A 14,549-nucleotide genomic window follows, 5' to 3' on the forward strand; every position below is an offset into this window, starting at 1 on the left:
GGTACCCTTGTGGTCTCCCACCCAGTCCTCCTTGACCTACTTCAATCTAAGGGCATTCAAGGTAAGGCACTGGAATGGCTTACCTCCTTTTTAAAAACCAAACTCATCGGTTTTCACCCCTCCTTACACCTCGGCTTATCGTCCTCTGAAGTGGGGAGTCCCACAGGGCTCCTCACTTAGCCCCCTCCTATTTAATGTTTACTTTTCCCCATTAGCAGAGATCATCGCCCAATCAGGTATAAAATCTACCTCCTATGCTGATGACATTCAGCTACTGTTTGCTTACAATAACCCTAACCAGTCCACCTTCGACCCATTAAAGAACTGCCTCAACAACATTGCCAGTTGGATGGACGACAATTTCCTTCGGCTTAATGCCGGTAAAACTGAGGTCCTCTTCTTCCACCAATCCTCTCCCCTTGACTCCAATCTTTGGTGGCCCCACGAATTAAACACAACCCCTTACCCAAAGAATCTGTGAAGAATCTTGGAGTCAGATGGGATACCAGTCTCTCATTTGATAAACAAATCCAAATGGTATCGACTGTATGCTTTTCGAAAATCAAAATGATCAAAAAATGTATTCATTTTTTACCCAACAACACCAGAAGAACAATCATTCAGGCATTGATCACATCCCATTTGGATTATGCCAATGGCCTTTATATCGGACTTTCCTCTGGCCTTTGCCATCGCCTTCAGATGGTTCAAAATGCCGCAGTCCGCCTGGTCTGTGGCATTTCCTTGCGTGACCACATCTCCCCTCATGGACGACGTCTCCACTGGCTTCTGATCAAACAAAGCGCAGAATTCAAGGCCTTGACTTTGACCCACCGAGCTGTAAGGGGCAAGGGCTCTGCATATTTCTCCTCCTCCCTCCGCCCCTACAGCAACACCAGACTCCTCCGCTCCAGCTCAAAAAATGTTCTTGTCATCCCTAAATTTAAAAAGGTACGTTCAGGTGGAAGAACGTTTCAAGTAGGTGCCACCACTCTCTGGAACAACCTTCCCCTACCCATTCGACATATCCAAGAAGAACTACCATTCCGAAAAGCTGTAAAATCATTCTTATTCTGTTAAACTCCATCAAGAGCCAGTAAATCAATATACTCACATACAACGAGCGCCGGGACACCCCGTTGGGGTAGCCGTGCGCTATACAAGATACACTAAATAAAAATAAAAAAAAAAAAGGGTGCAGGGTATGTGAATAGTAGGACATGCCCTGGTGTGTGTGGCATGTCCTGATAGTGAATTACTGGCAATTTCGTTTTTCACTATTCCAAGGCTACTTCTTTACACTGGACATAATGGGAGTTTGCTTATAACAACTTATAAACATAACTAACGCTGGGAACAAAGTAGGAAAAATAAAGTTTAGTGTGCCTGAACTCAAAATACTAAAATCCATCTTTTAGTGAGGGTGATTTTTACATTCTGTGTGCCTCTGCTAGGTTTGAGTATTGCATGTCTGGCTTTTGGATGACAGGGGCTGGGAGGAGCAGCGGCTCCAAAGAGCCTGATGAGTCAGGGCTGGGCTAATTAGACCTGGGTTGCATTTAGAGTAGGAGGAGGAGATTTCCTTTCAACTGAATGGGCCTGGTCTGCCAAGTACAATGCTGTCTCCATCTCCTACAAGGAAGCTGCACCAGAGAGGACAGAATCGGTTTTGACCAAGCACAGGGCTTCTCTGCCAACAGAAAACTAAGGATTTTGGGGCATATTATCAAGACTGGGCGATAAAATTATTGCCGCTTTATCGGCAGGAAACTGCAGCTAAAGTGGCGTTAAGGAACTTGATAATACGCTCTATAGAATTCCAATAGAAACTCAGGTTATACATCTAACCTGGGCTTCTATGGGAATTCACAAGAGCATATTATCAAGCCCCTTATCGCCACTTTAGCGGCAGTTTCCTGCCAATAAAGCGGCAATAACTTTATCGCCGAATCTTGATAATATGCCCCAATGTTGTATAAATATTGGGGCCCAGACCACAGAGCTTTAGATCATTTCTGGGAATCAAGAGGAACCCTTGCCAAGGAGAAGAGCTGGAGAAGCTGAGGAGGAATACTGCTCCTGTGCTGTTTGCTGTCTGGGGTTGGCCTGCAGTGGCTACTTTCTGCCAAGAAAAGGAGAAAATGACTTTGCTGTTGGCTGTATCCCCTGCTTGAAATAAGATCTCCAGGGGCTTGAAACTGAGCTTGCTTCCTCTTCTGAAGTCTCAGGGACACAAAAACCTCACCACCAGCTCAGCTGAACTTCCTTGCTGGGAGTTATGACCTGCAAAGAGGTGCTGCTGTCGTTTTGAACCTCTAGAGACAGTTTTTTGCTGGGAGCTGGAAAAGTAACGCATCTTCGAAGAAGCGAGACACATCCGCACCTGTTTCCGATGCATGGCTGAGGAAATCGTCTCAGAGCCTGCCACGGTTCGAGAAATCGCCACACACGCATCAAGTGGACCAATCTCCGAAGTCTGAGATCATCGCTCAGAGTTCGACACAAGGCCTTCTGTGCAGCTGCAAGAATCCATGCATCGTTCCAGATCATCGCAACGCATTGCGGCACCAAGTTTGTCACATCATTGGTGAATGCAGTAAGAAATTGATCTATCACCTCCCCTGCGCAGCAGTAAGGAAACAACACATTATCTCCCGGAGCAAGGAACCGACGCATCCCCTTCCCTGTGGCCCGTTTAGTTTGTCTGCATCACGCATCCAAGGTGCTTTGTGCGAAAAGTGTTGCATCTGCAATTTGCTTAGAAATGAACTATTCCTACCATCTGAAAGTCATATTTGTATTACTATATTGTGGATTTTTATTGTTTTGTCTTGTTTTGATTTAGCTAAAGATTACCTATTTTTCTAAACTGGTGTCCATGTGTAGTGTTTTCACTGTATAACTGTATGTGTTCAGAAATGCTTTACACACTGCCTCTGAGATAAGCCTGTCTGCTCGTGCCAAGCTACCAAGGGCGTGAGCAGGGGTTATGGTAGTAGTGTATACCCTTTATCCTAACTAGAAGCAAGGGTTTCTATTTGGAGAAAGGTACCTGCCTCTGACAACTAGACACCCCAATTTCTAACAGTATGTTTATGCACATCATTTTGTTAATCTGTCACTTATTGTCTACATGTTGATCTGAGGTGTCAAAATGTTTTACTATTGCTTTGTAAGTAAGCATCACTTCCGATAGTCCTTTCTCCATCTCCTACCTAGTTAATTGTTATAACTTTTAAGAACCCATCAGGCCTGAGCTCAAGCCAGAAGACAGGATCTTCATACTAGAGTCTGCAGCCACCTCTCTTTCTTACAAACAAGAAAACAAAGACAATCCATCTTCTTCCATGTAAAGTGGAGGGAAAATCGCTCATTCTCCAGCATATCTAGTTTACATATTCACCCAGCAATGGCCTGTTAAACTTTCCAATGTCTATGCAGACACTCACAGACACAAATAGCAGTCACAAAAACCTTTCAATTGTTCAAGCCTTGACCCCCCCCCCCCACAACATGTGTCAACAAATAAATGAGACAATAACTGGGTTGTGACTTGCAACATTGTTGTACATTAGGCCATGAAGTTGCACACTCTCAATGGCATCAGACAACATTTATACACGCAGGGCATATAGTCATGAATGCTCAGTCACAGGTCTGATGGAGAAGAGAACTTATCTGTTACCTTTAACAAACGATTCACCATCATCCTTAAATCTATACATTCAAGGCAAAAACAAATCAAAACCAGAAAATTTAACCATACATCACTTTATCTCAAGACTCCCTTAACTAGACTCAAACACTAACCCTATCATCCCAACTATACTCGCACAGAATGCTCCCAGACTTACACATCGTACTAGTATACTACAAATGTGAACAAACTCCCACACTTTCTCCATCTCTCACATGCAACATACACCATACCAGAAGGATAATTCATTCCACCAAACATCTATTCACAAATGTGCAGCTCAGAACTAAAACAAGCCTAACACCTAGTTACATTACCTCATCACACCAAGATGATCAAGACCATGGCTGAGGAAGCACTTAATCTGAATCCAGTACCACTCCCCCTGGAAGCTGCACAATAAAAGGTTGGGACATCTTCTGAACACCATGACAGCCACCGTAGATCCAAAATTTGTTGACACAACATAACAAACCCTAGAGCAATTTGACAAACCAACCGCTAACACCAGACTACATCAGCTGGCAAAGAAGTACTCACCTACAAAGCACAAGAGCTACATTAAACACTACCATTCAAACAAAACACAGAGAAAGACAGGTGGTCCCAGACCACAGTCAGGCAAATGTTCTGGCTGCCAGCCACAACGCCAAGGGACACTACATTTCCCCCACATGTTCACTTCAAGGGCTGTTTCCCTTTGCAACATCTTATAACCTTGTAGTCTCTTCTCATGCATTGCAGCAGCATCTCACAACATGGTTAAACACTTTCCCACTTTGGCACATTACAGGGATTCTCTTCTGAATTCTCACATGACAAAGAACTACTCTTCCCCAGTTTAGCATACTGTGGGGTACTCCTCCATGCAACCTCTAGCTACAGGGTATTACTCTGACCCCAGTTTGCACCAACTCACAAACAAGTGTACTATACTCCTATCTCTAACGAAAGGGTACAGTCTTCCCCACATCCAAACGCTTGGACACTCACAACCAGCATGTTTCTACGCCACAACAAGCAGATGGGGATGTCATACCCTTCCCAAAGCTGCTAACTATGCTCCACATGGAATCAAAAGTAAATGAATGAGTGAAGGAAAAACACCTTTACCTGATGCTGCTGATTGTCACAAGACCACAGTCCAATGCCTTTACCATAGAGCAAGCTGGAACCCATTAAAGGTTCGAGTCTCAGGTTGCTGGGTGTCATAAAATATGCAAACTGCACACAGGAACCTCCAAAGGTATGAAGTAGCCTGTGGCTCAGTCACCTTTATTGAGAAATCATACTGCGCATTCACTAACACTGCTCCTTATGTCACCATTACCACTACATGCATTACTGCCTAAAGCTCCATTGAGTATTTCAGAGTTATGCTGACTGTAAAGGAGATTTCTTGCATCTCCCCACTTTCTCCACAGCACTTTCTGCACAACACCATCTCGCCAGCAATGTCCTTGTTACACTGTATGCATAACATTGTCCTTTAAGACTAAGACAATTCATGGGAAACATCATCTACGTTTGTAACTCACCCCAGCTGGCTCCGCATCCTTGCCAGATATTGCCTATCCTCACTGGGCTTCTCTACCCAGCAGCTTTAGCTAACACCACTTGCCCTTGCTTTGAGGTTGGTCAAACCCAAACTAGTCCTCCATGGTTACAGGGCCATCTGCCTCCTCATGATACCTCCTCCACTGGCATAAATGTTTCCTGTCATCAGAGTCTTGCTGCATGTTCACACAGATCCTTAACATCTCATTAAAATGTTGAAGTCAGAAAGCAGGGTTTTCATACAGTGAGCGACTCTTGTAGCTCAGTTCTTAATTTTATGTTAGGCCCATAAGCTGCAGCAACTGCAGGTAGAGGTTGTCAGGGCTCCATAATCCTTTCTTCTGCCCCATCTCAGAGCTTCCACTCAACATCACACGGCAAGATTCTAATAAATAAATCACTCTCAGCGTTCCAGAAACCAGTTCACCCACACAAGGAATACAGACACACAGAATATTACAGCCTATCAACAATACATTTTGAAGATAATATGTTTTCCTTGTCCCCTGGCAGCCTTTATCTCCTGTTCCTGCAGACAATGACTCGTGTAACCTCTGTACCTGTACCGAGGAGAAGGACACAGGCACCCAACTGAACATGGTGAAGTGTCAGCCTATCAGCTGCATTACTGACTGCCAGCCGGTGAGTATTGTGCATTCAGTTTTCTGCACCTTCAAATAAACATTCATTAGAACATCTGTAGTATAAAGAAACCCCGGTGTTCAGGCATATTCAAAACCAGAACAATATTGATTTGTCATATGTAAATATATTATTAATGTCCCTGGTGTGCTCTCACAGCCTCATTGCGAGTCACTACATGTAACAATGTGGCACTCTAAGCAACTGTTAAAGTTAATTTGTCTAACCAGTGCTTGCTTACTTTGTAAAACATAACTGCCAGTCCCCTTTTCGTTGGATAGGATGTGGCCAACCAGTGCCACTTGTGGGTTGTCCCACTTCCACCACTGGCTTCACCCACTGCACTGAGAGTATTGGTTCGTCTTGTCTCTTCTTCTCCTCACCTCTCAGTATTCCAACCTGCCCCCATTATTATCCCTCTCCTTCCTCTGTCTCCTTTTCTCTCTGTCCATTCAACTTTTATCTTGCCCACTCACCATATTTATTTCTCTATCCCCTTTCCATTCTGACCATATCTGCTTCTTTATCAATGCTCCACCTCTGTTCTAGACTTTCTCTATTACTTCCTATGTCTGTCTCTTTCAATCTCCTCTTTCTATCCTTATACTACATGCATTTATCTTTATTCTTTTTATAGCTCTGACAATCTTTTTACACGTTCGGTCCTACTCCTGTCCACCTATTGTTTTCCCTTGATTGTAACTCTTTCTCCCTTTCTTTTCCACTCTGTCCATTCCTTTTCTCTCTACTTCTCCCCATTCTCCTCAGTCTTCATCTCTTGATAACCACTGGTTAGCCTCTCTTTTTTCCACCTTTCTACTCTTTCCTACACTATCTCATTTGTAGCCTTTTTCCTTATCATACACCTTCTCTTTATCCGCCATCTCTATTATTTATCATTCTTTTCCCATATGACCCCCTCTTTCCTCTACTGTATTTACCTCTATCCAAGCCTCCTCCCTAACTCTTTTCTTTCCTCTTTTCTCCTCAACCCAATCTTATTCTCCCTCTAATTACCTGTCTGAATTCTTGCTCTCTGTTTCTTAGTTTCGGTCTCATCTTTCATTATTTAAGTCTCACCACTGTTCTTTTTCATTCTGCTCCTCATCTCCCCTTTTTCATTTGCTTGCTTTCTCTCTCTCTCGGCTCTGTTAGTCCCACCCTTGTATGGTCCTTTCCACTCTTGAATACAAAGTATTCTAGGCACTGTTGCATAAGATTTTGCTGTAGAAGTGGTTATCCATGACATCTTCCCATCCTGCCCTCCTTTTAATTTATCCTGCTCAATTAATTTTAGTTGTAACACTCTTTGATATGGAGAGGTTAGGGGTAGCACATTTACGACCCAGGTGATGGCTGCTAACCTTTACAGTTAAGTGCCATTAAGTTTAACCTCTCTCACCAATGAAGGGGGCTGGCTGTTGGAGACTGAGAAATATTAGATAGGTGTGTAATGGTCGAGGAGTGGCAGAAGAAAGTGCATACAGACAATAGAAGTAGTCTGGTGCAGAAGTGGGTTGAATATCAAAATATTGATGTTCAAAATATTGGAAAAAGAATATAGACTACAAAAATATTGACTCCCATACCTACACAGATAAGTACAAAAATATTGAATCAAAAATATTGCTGTAAAAAATATAGAGATAAGACAAATCAATTTAAATATATATAAAATAATATATTTTGAATATATTAAATATTAATATTAATTTCCACAAAACATTGAATTTAATATACATTTTAACAAAATAAAACAAATAAATGTAATTAAAAAAAGATAAAAACACACATAATAATTAATACATATATCTATATTTACTCTAAAATATTTATTAAACTATTGTCTTTAATTTATTTTAAAACATTAAAAACATATAAAAATGAAAAACATATATATCAATAATTTGAAATATAAAAAAAATCTTTAATAAATTAAAACATCAAACTATTAAAAATATTTAAACTTTGCGCTTGGGTGGAACCTCAAACACTAGTCGGATGCCATGGCGGTTGAACACTTGGTTCTTACAGGACAAGGAGGTCAAGAAAGCAATAGAGGTGGAACTAAATCATTATTTCCTTACTAATCAGAGTTTGGATCCCTCCCCGGCTACTCTCTGGGAGACCAGTTAAGCCTCTATCCGGGAAGTGGCTAGAGGCTAGGTACACATGAAACGGGCAGCACGGAACGACCACCTGACCCGCATTGAGGACCTAGCCACATGGCTGGTAACAGCCCTCCTTGTGGCCTCTGACTTTCGCCAGAACTGGCAGCTTGCGGCTATTCGAGAAGAAATTAGGCAAACCTCACTTGACTCGGCCATGATGCTATGGCGCTCCTTGGTGGCCCGAGTATATGGCTTGGGTGATAAAAATGGGAAGTTGTTACACACACTAATTTCCTACCCATTAGCTAACAGGATCATACCTGAAGTCCAAGACGCCTCGGGCAACAGTCACCACACGTCGCCCACAATCGCACATGCATTTGCGGATTACTATGCCTGGCTCTACTCCGCCCTTGAACCAGAGGCTACCCTCTCAGATATGTTAGGCCTGTCGGAGACCCATCTCCCTTGCCTTACAGAATTAGATCTCACCTTTACACCAGAGGAGATACACTGTGCCATCTCCCTGCTAGAAGCCAGGAAAACGCTGAGGACGGACGGCTTTCCGCAAGAATCATTTGAGGCTTACAGGGATCTGTTGGTTCCCCACCTCGTTGAGCTCTATCAACATGTTGCCAAAGTGGGCTCCTTCCAACCCCAAAACCGACGTGGCAACTATTGTTGTGATCCCCAAGACCCAACTGCCCTCCCCCATATGTGCAGATTACCACCAGATCTATCTAATTAATACCGAAATAAAAATATACGCCACCGTCTCGGCCCAACAACTCCACACAAGCTGGTCCACCCAGACCAATGTGGCTTCATGCTAAACTGTGGCACCAGACATTGCCTAAGGCACCTACACCTCACCCTAGCACACTGCCTGCTCCTCATACCGTACCAGACGATCCTCCTCGTCGATTTCCAAAAAGCTTTTGATACGGTAGACTGCCAGTATTTGGACAATGTCCTTCAGGCGATGTGCTTTGGCCACCAATTCCTACTTCTCATCCGAGTCCTCTACTCCAATCCTAGAGCCAGATTTCTTACCAATGGTGCCCTTTCGAAGGCATTCCCGGTCCAGAGAGGGACACGACAGGGGTGCCTCCTCTCACCCCTACTATTCACGCTAGCGATGAAACCCTTGGCCTGCCTCAATCAGGACAATCACTGGGTCCAGGGCTGGACTTGGGGACACCATCACGTCGACAAGATTGTCCTGTACGCATACAATGTCCTGCTTTTCCTGGCAGACCAAGCTAACTCTGGCCCTAGATGGCCCAAACTGCTCCAAGTTTTCGAAAATGTCTCTTGCCTCTGGCTTAACCCGGCTAAATCCACCCTTGTCCTCCTCCATTTCTCCAGGGAATACTTTGATTGGCAATCAACCATCCCCATCAGCCAACAATCGTTCAAATACCTACGGATATGGGTGGCCTTGCTCCCGGAGATGGAATGTGCTCTGGACATCACCCCTCTGGTCAAGAAAGCCAAGGCCGACCTCAAATGCTGGCAGGCTCTACCACTCAACCCTCCTGGGAGGGTGGCGTTGTTTAAAATGATGATCCTCCCCCGCTTCCTATATATCATCCAGAACACTATCTTCCATCTTCTGAGCAGTTGGTTTAAGAAGATGGATAGGGTGATCACAAGGTTTCTGTGGGGCAGGAGCAGACCGCGTGTTGCCCTCGCCCTTTGCAGAATCCCACCTTTTGACTAAGGCATGGGCATGACCAATCTCCACCTATACCACTTAGCTACCAGACTCCTCGTCATCAACGACTGGTTCACAGGGGGGTGGTCTGATCCGGCCTACAAGACAGAGCTCAGGGACCTGGACTTCCCCCAAATACAATCATATTTATACGGGACCCCAATACCCACAACAATACCACAGATAACCAGAGCGGTCCCCGTGGCCTGGCGCACAGCCCTGTGGCACACGGGGTGGGATAAACGATTGAGCCAACACACACCTCCCTGGCATGGCCCATGTTTAACGGAAGTAGCCACCCTCACAGGCTTTAGACGTTGGGACCATATAGGGATATCTCTCCTAGGCGTGGTTTGGGTAAGGGTTTAAATCAGGGCCTTTCCCGACTTACAGAAACGCTACACCCTACACACCTCTCAATTTTACAAATATTTAAAAGTGTGCCACACCCTTAATGCACATATCTCACCTGGCACGTCACTCCCTGAATTCAGCCCACTGGAAGCCCAAGTCATGATGGGGAACCTGTGTTGGGGAGGGGTGTCTCGGATATACAGCACCCTGGTCAGCAACAGCCCGACAACCCTTGACCCGCTCCGTACTCGCTGGGAGGCATGGCTGGGCCACCTGGAGGAGAAGGATTGGCATGATGCCCTCATGGCTCTCAAAACAATTGTGACCTCGGCCAAACTTCGCCTAAATCAGCTCTACCACCAGCACATGGCTTACCTTACCCGAGCACGCTTACATAAAGCAGGACTGTGTCCCTCCCCGTGTTGTACACGTTGCAGCCATGCACCGGCAGATTTCTATCACGTGGTGTGGACATGCCCCATTCTTACTTCGTACTGGACAGGGATAGAGTCTGAACTCACGCAGATCTCGGGCTGGCAGGTCCCCCATGACCTCTTACGTCTTATTCTCGGGGTATTGGACAGCCTAGATGGCTCTAGATATGACAAATTGTTCCTCGGGACAGCAATTGCTGTGGCCAAACGCGACATTGCAGCAGCCTGGGCGCAGGTCAAAACCTCGGGTATAGAAAATGGTTCCGAGGGGTGGATTGGTACGCCGCTCAAGAAGAACCCTTATTCGAAGCTTGTGGATGCCCAGCCAAATACAACAGGATTAAGGGCAAATGGCTAAATCAACTGGACTGAATGTATTCCTCGCACACTCCCATATTTATATATACTGCCCTTCTGTCTAGGTGGATCGCTCAATCAATAATCTACCTGTATCTTGAAATGCTTTTTGCGGAAATGATTTATATTATTTTTAAATGTTTTGTCCTGACTTTTTGTTTGCTCAATAAAATTAATACAATTGATTATTACAAAAAAAAGAAATATTTAAACCTAAATTTACTAAGACAAACAGTGCAACAGTAGGGAAAGTGTTGGGTAGCAAAATAATTAAATTTACTATTCCAATTCCAGTTAGTGCAACAGTAGGGAAAGTGTAAGATAGCAGAGGGGTAAAATTACTATTCCCACTCCAGTGAGAGCAACAGTAGGGAAAGTGTTGGATAGCTGAGGGAAAAACATTACTATTCCCACTCCAAAGAATGCAACAGTAGGGAAAGTGTTGGATAGGGGAGGAGCAAAAATGGCTATTCCCACTCCAAAGAGTGCAACAGTAGGAATAGTGTTGGACAGTGGAGGGGTAAAAATTACTATTCCCACTGCAGTGAGAGCAACAGTAGAGAAAGTGTTGGATTGCGGCGGGGAAAAAATTACTATTCCCACGCCAAAGAGTGCAACAGTAGAAAAATTGTTGGATAGCGGAGGGGTAAACATTTTGTTGTAATTAAAGGAAGTCCATAAGCCAGGTATAAATATCACGTAGGTTTAATTAGTCTTAGTTACAAGTTCAGGTTTAAGCACATAAGTTAAGATGAATAGAAATAAACCCCACCAGGAGTGGCCTCCCTGCCACTCAGCCTGCCTGCCATCAACTGCCACTCCACACAGGCCAGACACACAGGATTCTACTATGACATCAGGCATTCCAAGAGCCACACCAGCTGAGTAGCAGGGAAAGCACCAAAGCTAAGTATAACACATTTTTATTCCCACTCCAGTGAATGTAAGATTAGGGAAAGTGATGGATAGCATAGAAGTGAAAAATACTTCATCCTCTCCAGTGAGTGCAACAGTGGAGAAAGTGTTGAATAGCCAAGGGGTATAAATTACTATACCCACTCCCGTGAGTGCAACAATAGAGAACGTGTTGGATGGCGGAGGTTTAAAAGTTACTTTTCCAACTCCAGTGAGTGCAACAGTAGGGACAGTGCTGGATAGCGGAGGGGTAACAATTACTATTTCAACACCAGTGAATGCAACAGTAGGGAAAGTGTTGGATGGCAGAGTGGGGAAAAAATACTATTCCCAATCCAGTGAGTGCAACAGCAGGAAAAGTGCTGGATACTGGAGATGTATAAATAACTATTCCCACTCCATATTACAGAAAGTGTTGTATAAGTAAGAAACAAAAATTACTATTCACACTCAAAACAGTTAAAACAAAAAAAATCATAAAAATAAATAGAAAATATTGAAAAATAAAAAAACAAATATATTAAATATATAAAAAGAAATAATATTATAATATTAGTTACATATAAAAAGATACAAATAATACATGAAATATCTATCAATAGGTCTGAAAGTCCTATTGATAGATATTTCCTACCTTCCCTCACATCTCTCCGATCATTCGGCCATCTCATTTATATTGAAACTAGGACACAAACACAGTCATACTTCTTGGTCATTTGATCACACCATTCTTTTAGAAAATGAGGAGGTCAATTTTCTTCGATCGGAGACCCGGTATTTCTTGTAAATAAATATAGATTCTACGGAAATCCACGTTATGTGGGATGCTTTAAAAGCCTTCTAGAGGGGGTGTATTACGAGCAGATCTTACTATAGAAGGAAGAAATACAGGGAAAGTATTGAAAAACTGGAGGGGGAAATGAAATCTATTGAAAGCATCTTGGGTGCCCAAATTAGATCAGGTGCAGACTACGAAAGATATGGAGAGCTAAAGTTACTACTACAAAATATATTACAAGCTAGGGTCTCTAGAAGGTGGGAGGCAAGCAGAATCTCTCATTTTGAGTTTGGCGAGGCGGCTGGTAAAATCCTCGCTTGGAAAACGAAATCCGACCAAGCTCGAAACTACATCAGGGAGATTAGGGTGGAGGGAGAAGTTGCTCCCCGGATTACAAAGGACGAAATAGGAGGTGCTTTCTGGGATTTCTTTCAGGACATCTATAAGGAAGACACCCGGGAGGATAAGTTAGGGAGGGAGGCCTGGCTAGACCACATTTCCATTCCAAAGCTATCACCAGGGCAAACCAGGTCGTTGGAAGAAGGGATTTCTGTTGAAGAAATTAGGAAGGTTTTGGGGCAAGGAAAGCGGGGGAAGGCAGCAGGCCCTGACGGGTTACCAGGGGAATTTTACAGGGCCCTTAAAGAAGAGATTGCCCTGGTAATGGCTTCTGTTTTCAATAACATCCTTTTGGAGGGGCGGGACCCTCCAAAGTCTTGGAACGATGCCACGGTGGTCTTAATACCTAAACCAGGGAAAGATCTGAAAGAATGTGGGTCATATCACCCGATCTCGCTCCTCAACAGCGACTATAACATCTTTGCTGCTATTATGGCAACTAGGTTGGGGAGGGTGGCAAGCTCTTTAATTCACGAAGACCAAAAGGGCTTTATTAAGGGCAGACATTTAGCTGACTCCACGCAAGATCTGGTTGGGGCAATTGATATCGCTACCACTTTTTCTTTGCCTTTGGCTGTTTTTACGCTGGACGAGACTAAGGCCTTTGATAGGGTCAATTGGTCCTATTTGGCTGCAGTCATGGAGAAATTCAATCTGCCCGAAAATTTCTGCCATATGATTTCACTCACATAAGGCCCCGACGGCAAGGCTTTATGTAAATAATTCCCTAACAGAGCCTTTTGAAATTTCAAGAGGCGCAAGACTGCCCACTTTCTCCCCTCCTTTTCAACCTCTATATTGAACCTTTTGTACAGATTCTTAGAGAGGAGGCTACTATACCATCATTTAGATTTGAAGGGTGGGATAAGCGGGTAGCCTTATATGCCGATGACATCCTCATTATGACATCAAATTTAGATCTGGCCCTTCCCTCAGTGATCAGGAGGGCTGAGGAGTTCGGCAAAATTTCCGGATAAAACATAAATTCTGAGAAAACGGAAATTATGGTTTGGAATATCCTTAATACTCAGGTGGACGTAGTGTCCTATATGTGCTATCTCGGCATTAGAATAACCCAAGACATAAGTAAAATCGCCACTCACAATCTCGAGCAATTACATAAGGAATGTCGAAAACAACTAAAGGCATGGAATCATCTCCCGTTATCTATCTTTGGGAGGACAAACCTTATAAAAATGTCTATCCTGCCTAAATACACCTTTTTGTTTAACTCTATCCCTATGGCCTTTGATGTCAAACAAATATCTAAATGTCAACAAGAAATTAATTGTTTTATTTGGAGGAATGGAGCCACGAGATTTGCTTGGAAAAAGCTGAGGAGAAGGAGAGAAAAAGGAGGGTTAACGTCACCATACATCCAATAATATGCTTGGGCGTTCCAACTATCCTATTCAAGAATGCTTCTAAAAACACCAGTGGGTAACCCTAGGGGGAGGATGATTCGAGCTATGTTGGAGGGGTCTGATCTTCCATCTGACGGCTTCCTTTTTAAGTTTGGGGACCAGAAATAAAAAAAATATAATAATTAAAAACTCTTCAATCGTTGGGCAGTAGTTGGTTCACAATT

General features: G+C 43.6%; 1 protein-coding gene across 1 annotated transcript in view; it reads left to right on the forward strand.

The window, feature by feature from the left end:
• The window catches only part of LOC147733202 (mucin-2-like), a 1,332,790-nt gene that overhangs the window by 1,216,095 nt on the left and 102,146 nt on the right, over positions 1-14,549 (forward strand). Inside the window, exon 36 of the mRNA XM_086957736.1 lies at positions 5,768-5,896. Within this exon, the coding sequence (XP_086813862.1) occupies positions 5,768-5,896 (129 nt within the window). The remainder of the gene's footprint in view (positions 1-5,767; positions 5,897-14,549) is intronic.

Source organism: Lissotriton vulgaris, chromosome 2_1 (assembly GCF_964263255.1).
Source record: "Lissotriton vulgaris chromosome 2_1, aLisVul1.2, whole genome shotgun sequence".
NCBI lineage: Eukaryota > Metazoa > Chordata > Amphibia > Caudata > Salamandridae > Lissotriton > Lissotriton vulgaris.